Source organism: Hylobates moloch, unplaced genomic scaffold, assembly GCF_009828535.3.
Source record: "Hylobates moloch isolate HMO894 unplaced genomic scaffold, HMol_V3 SCAFFOLD_12, whole genome shotgun sequence".
NCBI classification, from domain to species: domain Eukaryota; kingdom Metazoa; phylum Chordata; class Mammalia; order Primates; family Hylobatidae; genus Hylobates; species Hylobates moloch.
Window position 1 is genome coordinate 76,359,160 of NW_026652287.1, and position 20,844 is coordinate 76,380,003.

Here is a 20,844-nt window from a genome sequence, read left to right on the forward strand (position 1 = left end):
TTAATATCATTGTAACTAGCAGCTAAAAACTTATAGGTAATAGGAGAGTCAAGATTCAAATTGACTCTTCACTTTAAAGCAGTGCTGTCCAGTAGAACGTTCTAAATGACAGACATCCTATATCTGAGCTGTCCAGTGTGGCAGTCACTAGCCATATGTGGTTACCGAGCATTTGAGGTGTGGCTAGTATAATTGAGGAGCTGGATTTCTAATTTTATTTAATTTTAATTAATTTAAAGATCCACGTATGACTAGATGCTACTGTACCCAAAGCATAGTTCTAAAGCTTGTGGGTTCCCCCCTGCCCCATTAAGGCACACAGCTTCATCTAAGGTATGCAAAGTTCCTTTTCAGGCCTCCCCCCTTAAAGGGTACATATAAATGGCAAATAGGTAGCTGTGGTATGTAGGTCTTTGTGTTCAGGTGTTTAGGCTTTTGAGTAGGAATACCATTATACCATGTATTCACCAATTCTGGTATTAATTGCTTGAAAATAGGTCTATTTAAAAAAAAAAAAACTCTAAATCTCATTGTATTTCTAGCTGTGGCAGACCTAAGATAAATTATTTCCTACTTTCTTTAATAATACAGATCATGTAAAATGATTGACAGGGCTCAAAACTCACTACCCCCAAAATATAGGGGCATACTGACTCTTTTAAGCTGAAGGAAACTGAGAAAACTTGAAAAGCAGAAAGGTCACTCTCTGACCTTCTGCCTTTCTGCTCTGAAGCAGGCCACAATATAATTCTCTGACCTTCCCCTGAAGCAGGTGCTCTACCTATCCTTAGAAGAATCCAAACACACAGAGATACCAAGAAGAAGCTGAACAAATAGGCCTTGTTAAATTCCCCTCAGTGTATTAGCATCATATAATACTCCCCAACCTTTGTCCAATCATACTTCTGTGACTGTCTGCTCTTCATCAAACCAAAGCATAAAAATACACAGATTTCCCTGTTCTTTTGGGTCTTCATTTCTGAAAGCTCCTGTGTCACACAGAACTTATATTAAATAAATGTGTATGCTTTTCTCTTGCTCATCTTTCTTTTGTTATGGGGATTTCAGCCATGAGCCTTGCAATGGAGAAAGAAATATTTTCTCCCATTGGTGATCCAGGCATTTCTCATATATGTTATATAAATACAAAGTACCTTTAAACTTCTAGCCTAAGTACTTTACACTAATACGACAGATGAACTTTTGTGTAATCTATACATGAAAAGTGGGAATAATATTTGTGTAAAATCATACATAAAAACGTACTGTGCAATCCTCTCAACCACTCTCAAGAACAGGAGCAAAAAATGTGGGTTGTAAGAGCAAACCAAACTGCTGAGAATAACAGAGAATTCAGTCTTTAGAAACAGTTATCTTACAGTCATTGAAGTTTGATTCCATAAACATAAAAGCTCCCCTGCTACTATATCTTACCAGAAAAAACAGCCAAAAGTTGAATCCCTTCACAAATTATAGAAAATCTAGTGAACTATAAACCCATAGGGAAACTGGTTACTGCATCACATGGTGTTTCTCAAATCTGAATTTTCTTAAAGAAAAAAATGCTTAACAGGCCTAAGAATGTGTCTAAGTATCCCAGTTTCAGAAATACTGATTCATAAACTATGTCTTATTCTAAGAAAATGTCTTTCAACAGTAGGCAATTACTACTGCAAAGATCTGGCTTTTAACTGGTAAAATATATGTATTTTGATTGCCATCTGAATGAACTCAAAACACTTAAGAATTTTTTTTTAAAGCCATAAACTCTGAGAATATATCTGAATGCAATCCTCAGACTCAAGTTTGAGAAGTGCTGCTATAGCAGAGATACCAGAAACAGTATTACTCTGGCAGGAAAACTGGTTACCAATCAGCTGTATTTCTGAGTAACCAACAATACTTAATTAGCCCCAATGGAACTTCACTCTTTTAATACACACTACATGGTTTAGATGTATCAACATAAAAATATCATGTAAAAGCTTCATAGGATTTCAGTGTTAGTTCCTTCATCTCAAATATTATGGAAATGTCATAATCATGTATTTGCTTATATATGCTTACCTTGCTCTTTGACATAGAAAGTGAAGATTCATCTTTATTTTGAGAAATATCTTCCTTCCCTCTTTCAAAACCTTAAAAAAATAGTCAGTATATCAGTATTACTACTTTTGAACATGTATAATAAGTCGTTCATTTTCAAATATAGGCTATATTTGATATAAATCAGTGCAGGAAGCCTGTACATACAGCTTTAAACTATTAAAGATCTCTAAAAGGTCATATCTAGTATAATCCTTAGAATTAAGGCTTAGAAACAATGAAGTATTTCCCTGAACCCACCAGCATCGTGAAATATCTATTTTCTTTGCTCCTGCAGAATTTTGCATAAATTCAGTGCTCATATAGCTTTTATTCTAGTGAGCTGGTTTCCAGCAATGAATTCTAACTCACGGAACCAACCCAACATACTTTTCATACCTCTGGTCAAAATGGAAAACAATTTCAGACGAGTTGATGAAAGACTGGGGAAATAAATCCGGATTGACTTTTTAAAAATCTTATAATGTGCGTATGGTGAGAATTAGATGAAGATACATACAAAGCACTTAGCATAGTGTTTTTGCACATAGCATACATTCAATTAATGTTCACCTTTATTATCATCATTTTCTATTCTTATTCTAAAAGGATGAATCTAAAATACAAGAGTGCAGTGGGACAAACATGCATATACTCCTGCAATCATATAACACTTTAATATAGCACTATGCCTAAAGCAATTAACAAATTACTATTATAATTGTACAATTATATTGAGACTTGTGTGGCAGGTATAAAAGGAGCAGTACACATTTTAATTTTAATGAGGTTTTTCTACTTTTGAGGACAGGTACTATTAACTCTTCCCTATAATTATTTGTTCAGAGTCCAATAAAAGCCTACATTAAAAAATATGTATAATCATTCATAAAGCAGCATTTTTTAAAAAGTCAAGTAGTACCAGTACCTAAAGTATTTTAAAATCACTTCTAGCACATCAAGGATAATACCATTGATTCTGTATTTGGTTTATTAATGTAACAGCTAAAAAAACTGTTCCATTTTCTTAATCCAGATATTTTACTGAAAATTTTATATGATATAAAAAAGGGATCTTTTTTCCCTCTGTGGTAAGAAAAAAGATCACCCAATCTCAATACTAAAAATAAAATGTAAAAAAAAAAATGAAACTTTCATAAATGCAACATGGAATTTTAAATGAAACTAGTTAGTGATTTCGGGTAGTGGTCTCTTCCAACTATCCTCCCCACTCCTACAATGAGACAGAAACCTACATCCCTATTAGAATGCTTAAAATTAAAAGGACTAACACCATCCAGGTACAGGTGAAAACATGGAGCAACTGAAACTCTGTTCACTACTGGTGAGAACACAAAGTGGCATAACAACTTCGAAAAACTACTTGACTGTATCTATTAAAGTTAAATGTACACACATTCTAACACAGAGGAATTCTAATCCTAGACATACCCAACAGAAATGAGTGTGTACATCCATCAAAAGAGAGGCACAAGAATGTTCATAGAAGCTTTATTCATAATAGCCAAAATCTGAAACCACTTCAAATGGCTATTAAGAGTAAAATTAATGAATACATTATAGTATGGTCACACAATGGAAAATTAGACAGCAACAAAAAAGAACAACAAATATTGAGTGAGAGAAGCCAACTCTCCCCATTAAAAAAAAGTACATACCATATGATTCTATTTACAAACTTAATCTATGGCGTTAGAGGTTGGAACAGTAGTTTACCTTTTGGAGGAAATACTGACTCGGAGGGGTGTGAGATCCTTCTGCTATGGGAAGTGATTACACGTGTCTATACATAACTAAAAATTCAAAAGCTGCATACTTAATTACATGTAAGTTATATCTCAATAAAAATAATTTTAAAATACACCCTTTCCCTATTCTTCCATTTTATTGCGTTTCTCTTGCTTTGCCATCCTATCCCACCTTGTCTATATCCCTTTAACTTGTTCTGTATCTGGCTAATTCTGATTCATTTATCAGCAATAATGATATTTATACTAATTAACACAATAATATTAATAAAAGCAATAATAAAGCAACCAATACCTATTTGTGAGAACCTGAGTGTAACACACTATGCTACAGGTTTCATTTTTTTCTAATCTTTAAAACAATGCCACATACACAAAAAAATTAACCATATTTTACAGTTGAAAAAACTAAAGCTCACAGAAATTATGCTGACCAACATCAACAAGTGAGTATCAGAGCTGATTTAAACTTAGGTCTACATTTAAAACTCATGCTGTGTCTACAATGCCATGGTGCCTCTCAAGACGCAAGGCCTCCCCTTCAGGGAGGCCTTGTTTTGACTTTGCAGGCATAGCTAGCTGTTCCTTTCTATGACACAAACAGCACTTCACACATAGTTGTACTACAGTATTTACTGCAGTATAGTCCAATTATCTTTATGCTCATGTTGACTGTGAGTTCCTGAAAAGGGTCTAATCCTTGAATATTCTCTGAAATATTTCATAAATTAATCAAACATTTAATAGAAAGAACTCCATTTTTACTTCTAAAGGTTTTAGAAAATGTGAAATACAGCACATCTTCAGAAAAATGCCTAAAACATAAATGTATAACAGAGAGAATACTTACTTAACAACCACCCAAATCAAGAAATAGAGAATTGCTAACATTTCATAAGATTCCTCCTCAGTGCAATTCTTAATCATAATACACCTTTTCTCCTCACAAGTAATTTGACTTGTGCAATAATTATTTACTAGCGTGTCACAGCAGGTACTTCATTCGTTTTCGCTGCTGATTAGAATCCTACTGCATGACTATACCACTATTTATCCATTCCACCATTATCAGACACTTGGATTCTTCCTAATATTCCCCTAATGAACAATAGTGCTATGAATATTCCTGGAAATGTATCATGGTAGACACCTCTAAGTTTCTCTAAGGTTTAAATCTAGAAGGAGGAATCCTGGGTCACAGAGCATGTGTAACTTAAACTTTATACCAAACTATGCAAAAGTTCTCTTTTCTCCATAACCGTAGTAACTTCAGTATTGAAAAACTTTTAATATTTTTGGCAGTCTGGTGGATGCACAGTAGTTTGTCAGTGAAGTTTTAGTTTGTGTGTCCCTGATTACTAATAGTGTTGAGAATTTTCTCGTGTTAATTGGCTAATTTCCTCTTTGTGAAGAACGTCTTCAGATGTTTTGTACATTAAAAAAAAAATCGTCTATCTTTTCTTATTATATAAGAATTCTTGATATAGTCTAGATACTAGTCCTTTGCCAAATGTATTTGTTGCCAACAGCTCCTTATTCTGTGGCTTTTTATAGGCTATATGGTTTCTTTTGGTGAAGAGCTTTTAATTTTCATGTAGTTAAATTTAGCAATCTCTTTCTTTAAAGGTTAATACTTTTGGGTCTTAAGAAATTCTTCCCTAAATCTGCAGTCATAAAAGTATTTTCCAATAATGTAGTTTTACTTTTTGCATCTACATCTACAATCCACCTGGAATTGACATTTGAGTACAGTGTGATACACGGGCACAATTTCACTTTCTTTGCATTTAGACACCAACTGAGCTGCCACTGTTTATTGAAAAGAACTTCTTTTATCCATATGTGTCAAATGTTCACATACACGTAGGTCTGTTTCTGTGCACCCTATCTGTTCTATTCATCTAGCACTTAAAGTACAATATTGCCTAGAAATAGTGAATGCAGGCATTCTTGCTTGTTTCTAATCTCAGAACTGTCAATATTTAACCATTAAGTATAATGTTTAATGTAGATTTTTGATATATTTTTATACATATTTGGATATAGATATTGATATTGGTACATATATTAATATAGATATTTAAGGAACAGGGTTTATTTTTCTGTTTTTTTGCTTTGTTTTGTTTTCTTTGTTTTTTTTTTTTTTTTTTTTTTGAGACAGGGTCTTGCTCCGTTGCCTAGGCTGGAGTGCAGTGGTGTGATCTCAGCTCACTGCAGCCTCGACCTCCCGTAACAGGCAATCCTTCAACCTCAGCCTCCTGAGTAGCTGAGACAAGAGACAAATGTCACTAGGCCTGATTTTTTTTTTTTTTTTTGTAGAGATGAGGTCTCACCATGTTGCCTAGGCTGGTCTTCAAATCCTGGGCTCAAGCAATCCTCCCACCTCAACCTCCCAAAGTGCTGGAATTACAGGTATGAGCCACCATGTCCAGCTGGACCAGGTACTGATACAGATATTTAAGGAAGTTCACTCCTTCTAGTTTTCTAAGAGTTAACAAAATGAAATTTGGATTTCATCAAAACTTTTCCCACATCTATTAAGATAATCATATTATTTTTTCTGCTTTTAATCTGTTAGTGTAGTGAACCACATTTATTTCTAATGTTAAGTCAATCCTGCTTTCTTAGATTTTCATCCAACTTAGTCATAACGCATTGTCCTATTTATAAAAAGATATTGCTACTACCATTAAGGAGTGTTGTAATCCATATTCATTACTGATTGGAAAAATTATAGGACAATCTCTTTCAGTTGAATTTCATGTCAAAGTTATACTAATACTAGTGTTCTTCCCACTCTCCACTTCCATCCTCTGAAAGCAGTTGTGCAAGACTGTACTTACTCTTTCATTTAATGGTTGGCAGAACTTGGTATCTACTTGAATCTGGAGTTTTCTAGTTTTATTTCTGTTTTTCTTTTTTTTCTTCCCCCCCCCCCCCTTTTTTTTTGAGATGGAGTCTCGCTCTGTCACCCAGGCTGCTGGAGTGCAGTGGCACAATCTCGGCTCACTGCAACCTCTGCCTCCTGGGTTCAAGCGATTCTCCTGCCTCAGCCTCCTGAGTAGCTGGGATTATAGGTGCATGCCACCAAGTCTGGCTAATTTTTTGTATTTTTAGTAAAGACGGGGTTTCACCATGTTGGCCAGGCTGGTCTCGAACTCCTGACCTCAAGTGATCCACCCGCCTTGGCCTCCCAAAGTCCTGGGATTACTGACATGAGCCACCACGCCCAGCCTCTGATTTAATTTCTTAATTGTCATTAGGACTATTCAGATATTCCGTTTCTTTTAAAAACAATTTTAGTAAACTATATTTACTAAGAATTTATTTCATTTGAACTTTTGAGTACATCAGCATACAAAAGTTCACAATATTCTCTTACATGTTTAATACATGGCTCCAACTACAGTTGTATCTCTTTATTTTTGATACTGGCTAATTGTATCAGAGTTACAGTTTTAAAAAAACACCTTTTGTCTACTGATTTGCAGTGACACTGTTTTTCATCATCAATCGTACCACAGGTTTGTCTATTAGTCTTTTTCCAAGAATTTTAGGCTTTATTGAAACTCTCTAGTATGTGTATTTTCTGTTGCATTAATTCTTAGTCTTACCTTTATTATAGTCTTTTTTTCTTTTTGGAGATTTTGCTCTTTTTTTTGAACTTAAGAAAGATACTTAGCTTATTAATTTTTATTCTCCCTTCTGTTTCTAAAATATGCACTTAAGGTTAAACATTTCCCCTTAATCACTATTTTAAAGCTATATTCCACAAATTTCGATATGTAATGCCTTCATAATTGTTCAAGTCAGTTATTTTTTCTTTCTTTTTTTTTTTTTTTCCACCAGTTGTCAAACGATCCTTTATTTAAATATTTTCCTTTGTGCTTAACTGGCTGGGCATTCCACAGCACCACTGTTGATGTCATCTATGATGTCATGAGGGTGGCGGCCATCAACATTACAGCCCACAGACTGGGCAGTCCCCAAGATCTCTTTAATGGTTCCAGAGAGTTCTCTGGCTAAGGATCGGTGCCGCATCTGTCGAGCAATGTTGACGATCTCATCAAAAGTAATATTCCCACTGTGTTTAATGTTTTTCTGTTTCTTTCTGTCTCTTGGTGGTTCCTTGAGGGCTTTGATGATCAGGGCAGAGGCAGAAGGCACCACCTCAATCTGGGCCTGTCTGTTCTGAATGGTCAGTTTCACTGTAATCCTCAGGCCCTTCCAGTCACCTGTTGCCTTGGCAATGTCATCACCAACCTTTTTTGGAGACAGACCCAGGGGGCCGATCTTGGGGGCCAGGGCAGAAGTGGCACCGACTTCACCTCCGGTGCACCTCAGGTATACGACTTTGATCTCGTTGGGGTCGAACTTCGGCGGCATGATGGAGGCCGCTGGTGTCGGATGAACCCGGATTCGGGACGACCGAAGAAAGTTGCACCTTGGCCTCCTCCGAGCCGAAAACCGAGAGCCAAGTCAGTTATTTTTTCAATTCCTATTTTGATTTCTTCTTTGATCCACGAGGCATTTAGAAATATATTTCTGAATTTTAAACATAACAATTTTTATTGAACTTCTTGTTATAGATTTCTAACATAAAAATTAAGGTCAGATAATATGTTCTGAATACTTTTAATAATTTAAAATTTGTTGAAACTTTATGGCACAGCATATGAGCAATTTTTATAAATATACCATATGTATTAGATAAGAAGGTATATTCTACAGTTGTTGAGTATAAAGTTCTACATTTGTCCATTAACACAAATTTCTTAGTAGAGAAGTTCTATTTTGATATGTATTTACTGATTTTTGTCTTTTCCTCTCTCAATTACAAAGAGAAGAATATAAGTACAGATTTATCTAGTTTCCATGTTGTTTACTATAAAATTTCCTTATATATTTTGAGGGCATATAATGTACTTATGCTTTTTGCCTCAAAATTTATTCTGCCTGGTATCAAAAGATACAGCAACTTTCTTTTCAGTAGTGTTTGCAGTGCTTTTTAACCCTAGTCCTTCCCTACCCCAACTTTTCTTTATTCTTTTATATATAGATATGTCACTTGTAACAGCACGGTACTGGATTTTTTTTAATACTAATCTTTAGATCATTAGTACTCAATATAATTGCTGACTTATCTAGATTTATATTTATCTTATTTTGGACTTTCTATTAGTTCCTCCCATACTCTATTGTCCTCTACTATCTTGTCTTCTATTTATTATAAGCTAGTCAAGATTAAAAAACATAAATTAATCACTGTGTTTAGTGGTTACACTCAGAAATTAAAATATGTATACTTAACTTTTCAAAGTTTAAAATTAATTATTAATTTACCCTCCTTCTGGGAAATTCAAAGGCCTTGGAAGAACTTATTTACCTCCCTTCCAGCTTATATACAATAACTGTCATATATTGCAAACCTCTCTCTCTTCTTAACTCCAAAAGACATTATTTGTATTGGCTTTAGAATCAGTGTGCATTAAATTTGCCCATATAGCCCTTGCTATTTGTTTATCCTTACAACTTAAGACTTTCCATCTGAAATCACTCTCCTTTTGCCTGAAGTACACCTGTAGCTTCTACTGTTTCAGTGAAGAAGTCAAACAGGTGTGAGTTTAACTGCTGTTATTCTTGTGAAGGAAATCTGGGTGTTTTCACCCTCTGTCTTTGATGGTCTGTAGTTTCACTATGATGTGTTTAGGTTTAAGTTTCCTTTTAATTTGTTTTCTTGAGAATTTGTGGTTAGTATCTTTGAACAGTTCAATTATAGCCATTATACTTAAAGACTGTTTTTATCCTATTTTCTCTATTTCTTTTATTTATGACCAAAAAAAGACAGCTTTTTTCCTTTTATTCTGCATGTCTCAATTTCTTTATTTTTCATCTTTTCCCTCCCTGCTGTATCCTGAATAATTCTTCTGACTTATCTTCCTCTTCACGAATTCTATCTTCATCTGTATGTCCAATCTGCTACTAGTATGTACACTGAGTTTTAAATTTTGGTTATGTTTAATTTCATTTCTAAAATTTATATCCTAATATTTCACAAATCTACAGCCTATTTTAAATAATTCCATTTTGAAAGTTTGCATTTATGTTTTTAAAAACCATAAACAGAGCTTTAAAAACATTAGTTTGTATCTGATCACTCTAATATCCAAGAAGCCTTACTGGCCTCTTTCTACTGTCTGTTGTTTCAGTTACTTCTCATTCATGTAATATTTTCTTATATATCTGGCCATCTTTGACTTGTGTACTAATTGCTGACTTTGAAAAAATTATTTGTAATAATAATTAGAGACCTGGAATGAAAAACCCTGTCTCCAGAAAATTGTATGGTTTTCACTACTTTTTTTTTTTTTTGAGCCCAGGCTGGAGTGCAATGGCACAATCTCAGCTCACCACAACCTCCATCTCCCAGGTTCAAGCAATTAGCCTCTCAAGCAGCTGGGATTACAGGCGCACACCACCACGTTTGGCTCATTTTTTATTTTTAGTAAAGATGGGATTTCTCCATGTTGGTCAGGTTGGTCTCGAACTCTCAACCTCAGGTGATCTGCCCACCTCGGCCTCCCAAAGTGCTGGGATTACAGGTGTGAGCCACTGTGCCAGGCTGATTTTCACTACTTTCTTAATAGCCTTTCTCCAAAATATTCTGTCTCTTGTTTAACTTACATAAAGTAATAAGAGTATCTCTGGGGTACTTTATTGGAGACAAATTCCTTCCAAATGGTCATTAAGTAGCTAAGTGAGGATTAGAAACCAGGTAGTCTTGCTCCATTTTCACTCTGCAACATACATCCAGGCTGACTTCCACATTTTCTGAGGTTATAGAACCTATAACAATAGCACATATTCAGGTCAGGCGAGGTGGCTCATGCCTGTAATCTCAGTGCTTCAGGAGGCTGAAGCGGGCAGATCACTCGAAGTCAGGAGTTCGAGACCAGCCTGGCCAACATGGTGAAACCCCGTCTCTACTAAAAATACAAAAATTAGCCGGGGGTGGTAGCACACACCTGTAATCCCAGCTACTTGGGAGGCTGAAGTGAGAGGATCACTTGAACCCAGGAGGCGGAGGTTGCTGCGAGCCAAGATGGTGCCTCTGTCCTCCAGCCTGGGCGACAGAGTGAGACTCCATCTCAAAACAAAAACAAACAAAAAAGCAGATATTCAGAATGATGACTATTTAGATTGACAGATGGCAATCCTTTCAATCAATTAAGAAATAATAATGGATTCACCTCTTATAAATATAAATATTAGGCTGGGCATGATGGCTCATGCCTATAATCCCAGAACTTTGGGAGGCCGAGGTAGGCAGATCACTTGAGGCCAGGAATTTGAGACCAGCCTGGCTAACATGGTGAAACCCTGTCTCTACTAAAAATACAAAAATTAGCTGGGCGTGGTGATACATGCCTGTAGTCTTGGCTAGTTGGGAGGTGAAAGCAGGTGAATCCCTTGAACCCGGGAGGCGGAGGCTGCAGTGCGCCGAGATCGCACCACTGCACTCCAGCCTGGGAGACAGAGCGAGACTCCATCTCAAAACAAAAACAAGAACAATATATATATATATATATTTTTATATATATATATATATTTTTTATATATATATATACATAAAATATAAATACTTATAGTGTACCTACCTGTTACATAACACATTGCATTTAGGGATAAAAACACGAAAAGACATTGCTCCCTATCATTCCTTTCTTTTAAAAAGGCTATTGTCTAGAGAGAAGCCAGGTATTCAAATAAAAATTATAATACAGTAAAATAACTGCTTATAATGAAGGCAGAGGGATACCTGAGAATAAGCTATGAGGTCAGACTATCTGTCAACCCTGGCGCCACCATTTACTAGCTGTATGACACTGGGCACGATACTTAACTTCCAATGGTTCAGTTTCTCTAATGGGGAAAGGCTTGAAAGTGATAAAGTACTTAAGACTGAAGCAAGAGAGTGCTATAATATTCTCTTCATATGAAAAGAAAAAAACACAGTAATGCATTTCAGAAATGATTTTAGCCATCAAAGCAAATAAAAAAGAATTTCCTAAAGCTCAACCCCAAAACAAAAACTAATGACATTCAAACCTGGTTGAAAAAAGTCTGTCATATCTTTCTTCTAATCTTTTCGTTTTGGAAGTAGTCACAGACTCACAATAATTCCAGTGAATATAATAACTCTTCCATCAAGTAATTATATAACCATGGTAAGTTCCTTGAATTCCAGGGACTTCAGTTTCCCATCTACAGTAAATTTTACATTAGACGATCTCTAGTTTAAGTACATAGGTTTACTTTCTCCTGCTAATGCAATGGAATATTATTCCTGAATAAACTAGCATTCTGCCCTTAACCTCTAATTTGTCCACAAAATGCAAGTACTATCATCACTGATAAGGCATTATCTTTTTGATATACCTGGTTCATCAATACTGTGATATAATACAGCAAATTTTATGTTGCTTCAGTCTTATTAAAATGAAATTACATAAACAAATCTACAAATAAAGGTTTTATAAGTATCTACAAAACAAATACAGAATTGCTACATTAACTATATTGAATACAGCCAAGAGCCAAGAAAAAAATCTGAGAAGTCAAAATATACAAAACAACTATGTACTAAAATGTACAATCTATAGCTGTCTACAGATGCTTTCTTTGTTCAAAGTTTATTTACTCCAATTTGTAGGTACCGTTCTAGAGATTAGTAAAACGAGCATACCTAGAAGTAACAGCTGAGATCAAGAGATAGATAATCAGATATGAACTAAATAAAACAAACACATTGCATCATGGCATCACTATGGGTACAGGGGTAGGGGTGTCACATCCATGTTATAGCTAATTATAAAGAAAAACGTTATGCTGACATATTTATTAAGGCAGAAGTGGCTAAAAGAAAAAAATATTTTTTTCAGGAAAATTAAAATTAAAAAAGGGTTATGCTCAAAGCAGTAAGAAAAAGTTATCTTTAAATATCACTAATGAAGAACAAATCTTTCTTTCTCTAATTTTGTCAGATAAAAGCAAATGCTCTAAAATAATTTTTTCAATACAATGATGAAGTATATCAGGAGATATTATATGTACTTTTTACTTTTACCTTAAGTCACAACAAAAAGCCACTTCTTTGAAGTACTTAATTCCATTCTACTTCTTAGTTGATAAAAGCAGATATTTTATAGAGCTTTTTATCGCAGCTGGTTGTATTAAGGAGATGATGGAATCATTCCTATGAATATGATTTTCTCTATTTCAAGAATTAGAAAACAAAGCAAACCATTTACTTTCCTATAAAAACAAATCCATCCAAGATGGCTTTTAATATTTCTTTGATAAGATAAACTGACAATTTTGCCTTGAACTGCCTAATTAAATAAGTACCAAACTTAAAAACTAAGTTTTCTATTGTTCATCAAGGTCACATGATTATTCTGTAAAGCTAAGTGGACTTGTGGCATGAAGGTCAGCAAACAATATATACTAGCAAGCTTGTTGGCTTAAAAAATGCAAACAAAGAGAAACAAATACAGAAATGAAACTCATTTTAAAATAAAAAATATTTAACATTAAAAAATCTCAGTATTTTGTATTTGCACAGCCACTTCTGAATGACAACCGACTAAAATTTACACCATTTAAAACATAAGAAAGACGCATGAGAGTAACTATGCTACACTAAGAAGACTTAATATGGATTATGAGTGCTATTTAAAGCTTATGCTACTTAGGGAGAGTTCAGGACTATGGTTTCCAATTCTTTTGTGAAACACTGTTAGAAAAGAACGAAATCAGTCAATTTATAATTTATTTAATTGCCCAGGTGAACACTTTCTATGAGGCGTTTCACTATCTCAAAAGAACACATATACCACTTATCAACATGAATATTCAGAAAGCCAAGAAGAAAGGTTATTGTGAAAATAGGGAATTTAATTCAACAAAATCTAAGTGTCAGAAAAAATATATAAATGCAAGTATCAGTTTCAGTCAATATTTCTTTGCGATCATTATTAAATAATACTTTCATTTTAAAAAATATAACCTTAAAAGAGTAGATATAATTATATAGTGTTAAAAATCTGAAAGGAAAAATTATTTAAACATATTCAAATATTTGCTACAATTTCAAACAATAAAAGATCAATTTATGTCTACATCTCATTGACCAATTGTTTAATGCCTAAATCATAGCTGTCAAATGCCTAATTTAATAAATATAACACTAAAAATATCATAAATTTTCATGATAAAAATTAATCACACACAAATACATCTAACAACAAGAAGAAACAAAGGTATTTCAAAAACTATGAGTAGAAAGCTTCACTTTAGTCAGAATTTAAGATAAATTTAAGAGTTTAAGATAAAAAGATTAAGATAATAAAGTGGTAAGATTAAGGCTTACATTAAACATCAACTTTAATATAGTTACCATTCTGGAAAAAATGAACAAATACCGATATTAATATCTGGGTTTCATTTGGTAAACCCTCAGAGCAACGTGTTTATTTATATAATTTTGTGTTTATCTCAGGTCTAGAAGGGCTTTAATTTTATCAAAGGGTCATAATATTTCTATAATTAAAGCAAAAATTTATGCTGTAAGCACTCAAGATTCCTACTTTACTGAATCATTACTTCTGAAGTTTTAACTGAAGAGACTCTAAGAGAAAATATGGAAAAGCCAAGCTGTTTAGCGCAGTTACTGAAACCTAAGCTTTCACTACAGAATTGTTTTGTTTAAATGAAAGCAGCTTTAAAATGTTAAAATGCCTGGTTTATTTTAATTAAAAGTCTGCAAGAAATTAGGAATGCAAGATTAAACACACAAACCTGGCAATGAAGGAGAAAGTTCATTGTATCCTCCAAATGAAGCATTCCGAACAAGCTTTCGGCCATCAATCCGTGGAGGAAACAAAACAGGCGAAATCCCAGTACATGAAGAAAATCTACGTTGTTGTGAGCTCTCTTCTTTCATAGCTCAGAAGGTCTATTTAATGTATATGCTCACCCAGAGGCTAATTAGACCAATATGGCAAAGACAGGCTTTTCTCTCACATTCAACTGTAGCAAAACCCACCAGCACAAACAAAGAACACACACATTTAACAGCAAAGGAGAAGGACCAAAGCCTGTCAAATCAGCAATAAACAGATAAAGAAAGCCTGACAGAAAAAGCATTAAACCATGCTGCTGGTTTTTTTAAAAAAGGAACTGACAAACACGGAAGGCTATTCTACTAATGTTTCACCTTTTTATCAAACCACCAAAGCAGCACTGAATCGCTGCTTTAGGAAAACAAAGCAAGATCAATACTTAGCAATTCAAGATGAAGTAATAAAGTCATTTTCTCTTCTCAGAAATGCAATCCGTTTATCATATCCATTATGTTTTTGTAGTATCCGGCCACACTTCCCACCTCTTCCGACTCCTTCCTTCCCAGCTTTTACTTACTTCAAAGATGGATATAAACATAATGCTTTTTATCTTCCCTGAAGCTTCTAGATTTATATCTAATCTACAGCTTGCCTCAGCCATGATTAGAAATTCATAAGGAAAGATACTGTTTCAAGCACAACGTTGATGGATTCCAACAGTTAAAGCAGAGAATAAACATTTAAGTTTTGCCTCCAGCAGGGATATATGAGTCATTAAGACAGTGTTAGCGCAAACCAATCAACAGAGGAGATTAAAACGACACCATAATGCTGTATGCTCTAACATGTTCCTTGAAGCAAGTATGAGCTGCTACTGTTCCTCTTAATTACATTTAAACTGTTCAAAATTTAATTTGAAGAGTTTAATTATATCTAAACTGTTCATAATCTATCAATGAGTCTTTCCTGCTTAAAAAAAATTTTTTTAAAAAGCAACTTTATTATCACAGTGACAAATGTACTATGTTTAAAGCTAAGTGACTAGTATTGACTCCACGTCATTAAATCTAACAGGTACTTTCTTATCCTTATAATGATACCATCTGTTTATATCTAATCTTTAAAATTCCAAAGAATTCTCTCCCAATTATACTAAAATCCATATACCTTACCCTACTTTAATTCAGATTTAAAAACTCTAGTCAGTTGCTCTCTATATATGCTGTAGATTGATTTTTTTGGTTATAATTCTTTCTTTCAATCTGAAAATACACCCACTCATCTGGACAATAACCAACTGGGTTAAAATTTATTAGTGGCTCATTTTTATAGTTATCTTACCATTACTAGGCATACACTTCAAGGCTGGTTCTCTATTCATGCACAACATCTCATACAATCTAAGACTTTGTCCTTACTAGAAGGGACACACGAAAAAACAAAACTCAATTTCTTTTTTTTTTTTTTTTTTTTGAGATGGCATCTCACTGTCGCCCAGGCTAGAGTGCAGTGGCACAATCTCGGCTCACTGCCACCTCTACCTCCCGGGTTCAAGTGATTCTCCTGCCTCAGCCTCCCAAGTAGCTGGAACTACAGGCGCCTGCCACCGTGCCCGGCTAATTTTTGTATTTTTAGTAGAGATGGGGTTTCGCCATGTTGGGCAGACTGGTCTCAAACTCCTGACCTCAGGTGATCCGCCCACCTTGGTGTCCCAAAGTGCTAGGATTGTAGGTGTGAGCCACCGCACCAGGCAAAACTCAGTTTCTTGTATGTGACATATTCTTTCTTGTGCGAAGGCATTTCAAAATCAATTAGTGGAGAGTAAGTTTACCACTAATATCCATAATTGCAACAAGTTTGTGGGTTTTAGGGGTTGGTTTGGTTACTATTTTTTGCTTCTCTCCATATCATAAAATGTACATTATTATTAACTGTAGACAACAAATAATTATAATTCATGTAATGGCACTTGCCTTTAAAGGCATAAAGAACATCACAAACAGCATTATACTAGTATAATAGTTAAGCAGGATTTGAAATTAAACTGCATTCAAATCTCTGTTTTATCTTTCCTAGAAATACTTAAACAGTTTAATTTCTCTGGGTTTTTGTTTTCTCACCTATACAATGCTAATAGTAGTACTGATATTATAGGATTGTTATGAGGATTAAATCAGATGATACACAAAGTCTTAAGAGAGTCTAAGTTAAAATGGCAAAATGAAGATACTGAACAAATGTGTTCCCTCATAAAACTCAAGTAAAATCAAGAAAAGGAGTATTTTAAAAAAATAAACAAATACGTATATATATCCCAAAAGTACGTATCCAGGAGAAGATATATTAACAACATAAATTTGACATTGCAAAGCTTGAGATGAACAAGTAGTCATGGTCTTGCAGATCCAAGAAAGCCAAATCACAACCAGCAGTAGTAAAAACTGAGAGTCAACACTATTTACACCAAAGAACCCTTCTGCACATAATTCACAGCACCAAGTTCCTCCGGATCACGAATCAGATAGGCTACGTCAACAATACTGGAAGCAGGCCAAAAATATAACCAATATCTTCAAAATATGAAAGAAAACAAGTTTCAATTTAGAATTCCATACACAGCCACACTATCAATTACATATTAGAGTAAAATAAAGATATCTTTAGACATGCAAGGTCTTAAAATTTTACTTTCTATGTACCTTTTAAAATAATTTACTATAGTAGCCCTTCTCAGCTGGGGTTCTGCAATAGAATTAAGCCTAATGTACTAAGGCATCCATTGTTCAAGATGAATAAAATTTATCTCCCATGCATCTATAATGTTTCCAACTATGCACTATATCTTTGAGAAACAGAGAAAATATTCCTATAGGGCTTACTTCTGCCATGAGACTCCAGTTAAGAAAGTCTGCACTAGAAGATAAAACTGTACCAAAACGTGATAAATCAAGAATGCATGGGGTACAGAAACAGGACATCCAATATAAAAGAGGTGTCATTACCAAAAAGTCCCCCTGCCACTGCACCATCTTTTTTGACACATGGGCAAACTGCTTGGGTGAGCTTTGCCCAAGTTCTTTGTTGACACTGGCTTGTCTGTCTGACTGTATAAACTGATAAAACTTCTCTGTTCTTCCAAGCTGATGTTTGGATCGCTGAGAATACTTCCAAAACAATGAAGCATTCTACTTTTTACCTATTCCTGGTTGAACATGGTGAGCTAAAAAGCAGAATATACCTCTCCTGGTCATATTCCTGCCAGGTATCCAATAATTAAACCACAAGCAATAATGAATCTGTGTTTTCCAAGACCCACTAATTATCTTGCCAAATGCTTTCTTCAGTTGTTAAACTCTCAAAGAAATCATAACCAAACTATGGCTCAGAGACTCTTGCTCAGTTTATCTTCCAGCAATGTTGCCCTTTCCTTACCCAACTAAGTTTATGCTTGCTACTGTTAAATAAGCAGGAGGCCAATGGCCTGTGGCTATCTCTGTACTTTAGTTCTAATAATGAACTGCAAGCTAACTTTGGTATGTAAATGAACAGAAACCTAACTTAGGAGTCTAATACTTGTAACAAATAGGCTGATCTCAGCCAATCACAAGCAGCTGAGCTTCAGACAATCACAGGCAACAAACTAATCAGATCATGTTCAAATAAGGCAGAAGCCCAGCTGTAGCCAATCATGCTACTTCTGTATTTCTGAGTTCTGTCTATAAATATTCACTGCTTATGTTTCAGAGTGGTGCTCTCTGGACCTCTTCTGGTTTTGAGTGTTGCCCAATCCATGAATTGTTCTCACTCAAATAAACTCTGTTAAATTTAATTTGTCAAAAGTTTTTCTTCAAACACACTCTAAATAGTGTTTAAAGAAATAACCATAAATTGTCTAGATATGCATACATGATGGTAACATTACCAGAAAAAAAGAAAAGGCACACAAACGTGAGGATTCTGGTTACCTGGAGCATGTAGAAGGCATATAAAGGGGAAGAGATAAGGATCAGGAGATATATATAAGAACTTCTAAAGTACTAGCAACGATCTCTTCTAAACCTGGGATGCTGGGTACATAAGTATTGGTTTTATTATTATTATATTAACTGTAAATGCATTTTATATACTCTTCAGACTGCATGAAACATTTCACAGTACACATACATGTAAATGTTTTTTTCTTAAAACAAAGTTCTCAGATTGTTGCAGGACACATAGAAAACATTTCATTGTAAGCTATTATTATGTCCAGGATCTTAATTCAACAGTTCAGAAAAGGCAGATAAGAAAAACAAAATATTACTAAATACCATAATAGCACGATTTATTTTCCCTTCCCTGTTAGCCACCTGTTACCACTTTATCCTTCCTTCTACTCTTTGAGTAATCCTAACTCAAACCAGTCATCTGTACTCCTTCTCCCACAAGATGTAATCACTGGTGTTTAATTATTTAGAAATTCAAATAAGAAGGCCATCTTTCCTACTTCATCTGAATGGTGGTAAAATAAATGTGGTTTAGCCAAAGATGTACCATAGTTACACCAACTTCATAAAGCTTCCATTAACATTCTTTATGTTAAAGGTTTTAAAATATTTGGTAAGCTCAAAATACCTGGGAAACTACTTGGCGAACTAAAAAAGTATTATTTTCAAGAGAAGCAGTGGAAACAACATTATATGATAGAGTATTTCTGGATCCTAAATCTGCTCAATTATTCTCTACAACCTACCTTGCCTATACATCACAGACTTATGCGGATGAAATTATATATGTATACTCACACATAAGTGTATATGTGTATTGTTTTGATCAATTTGATCATTTATGTTACATAAATGTAAAGTAGTTATAAAATAATAACGTTACATTTCACATCTATAATTAAAAGAAAACCATTATGTTACAATAATCTCAAGACAGGATGTAACTGCTATAGACTAATTTCACAAAGGAAACACAAATACTCTTTTCTTCAATAATTAAAAAAAAAAAACTACTAAAAATTTTAATGGCAATTGTTCCTTCAAAACCAAAATCTAGATTACTCTAAAAAGCTAAAGATGTATTTTTAAAACATTATATATACCTTTGTGATTTCAATTTAATTTCAGAATTACTTATAATCACTACAGATTTTTGTAATTTTAAAGTAATACTAAGGACAAAAGAGCATCAGTGTTGCAAGATCATCATGATAGTTTTAAGTTATGTGAGGCATTTATGTTAGAAACAGATTCTGGTCTATGGATAAACATATACTTATTTAAAAGTGTTTTTCAGGATACAAGTCACCACACATTGTTAAGTTGAAAAATCAATTTGGTGGGTCACAAACGTTGCTTCTAAAAATTAAATAGGTCAGCATAGAAAATATCAAAGTGCGTCCTACTCTGACATTAAAGGGCAAGTTGTTTCATGTTGTTTTAGGCTTTTTACATAACTATTTACTATGTTTTGGGTAGTGATGTAAAATGTATTTCTTACAACAGATCATGGTCCAAATTAGAAAACACTGATATAAATGATATCTTTCTTCTGAAATTCCTTAATATTAAAAAATAAATAATTATAAAATGTTATTACCACCTTGCCACTGAAGAGACCAACTACATATATCATATGTGGTCTAGTGGCTCTTTCCATTTGAAAATGGTAGACAAATGGAGGCAAATACCATGAAAGGTCATAAGAGTCTCTGGAATCTGCTAAATGCCCAGAGAAAATGCCCAGCCTACATTTCTTTCTATTGAGATAAAAGATTCAGACTGGGGAAGATACCTCATTGGAAAATTAGAATTTTAATGAGTTGTCTGGACAAATTCTAGACCATCTCTATTTAAGAAAAAAAAAAATGAATGGCAAACATAGCTGATATTCTGAAATAACCTAATTAGTATTTGGAAAAACCCCTTTAAATTCTATAAAATTCTATGTGCACACTCATGTAAAAAACACTGAATTTCATTAGGATGAAAGCACTGTAAGAGTTACACATTTTATCTTGAATCTCAAGATAAAATAAACCTAGGCTTTAAGAGATTTTAAAATCCTTAAAGCAGCAGGATGAGTTTGAGAAAGATCAA

The 20,844-nt window shown here is 34.2% G+C and overlaps 2 protein-coding genes across 7 annotated transcripts in view; both read right to left on the reverse strand.

The window, feature by feature from the left end:
• The window catches only part of OSBPL8 (oxysterol binding protein like 8), a 215,130-nt gene that overhangs the window by 58,588 nt on the left and 135,698 nt on the right, over positions 1-20,844 (reverse strand). For 4 of the 6 annotated variants that reach the window (XM_032170793.2, XM_032170792.2, XM_058424619.1 and 1 more), the window contains one exon: positions 2,068-2,138. In XM_032170793.2, the coding sequence (XP_032026684.1) occupies positions 2,068-2,138 (71 nt within the window). Of the gene's footprint in view, positions 1-2,067; positions 2,139-7,468; positions 7,609-14,714; positions 15,624-20,844 lie in introns of those variants that run through there. The other 2 variants (XM_032170796.2, XM_058424621.1) reach the window with 2 other exon arrangements.
• Positions 7,684-8,329, reverse strand: LOC116479037 (large ribosomal subunit protein uL11). The gene has a single exon (XM_032170797.2). It carries the CDS (start codon positions 8,238-8,240, stop codon positions 7,743-7,745), a length of 498 nt encoding a protein of 165 aa, XP_032026688.1. The 5' UTR covers positions 8,241-8,329; the 3' UTR covers positions 7,684-7,742.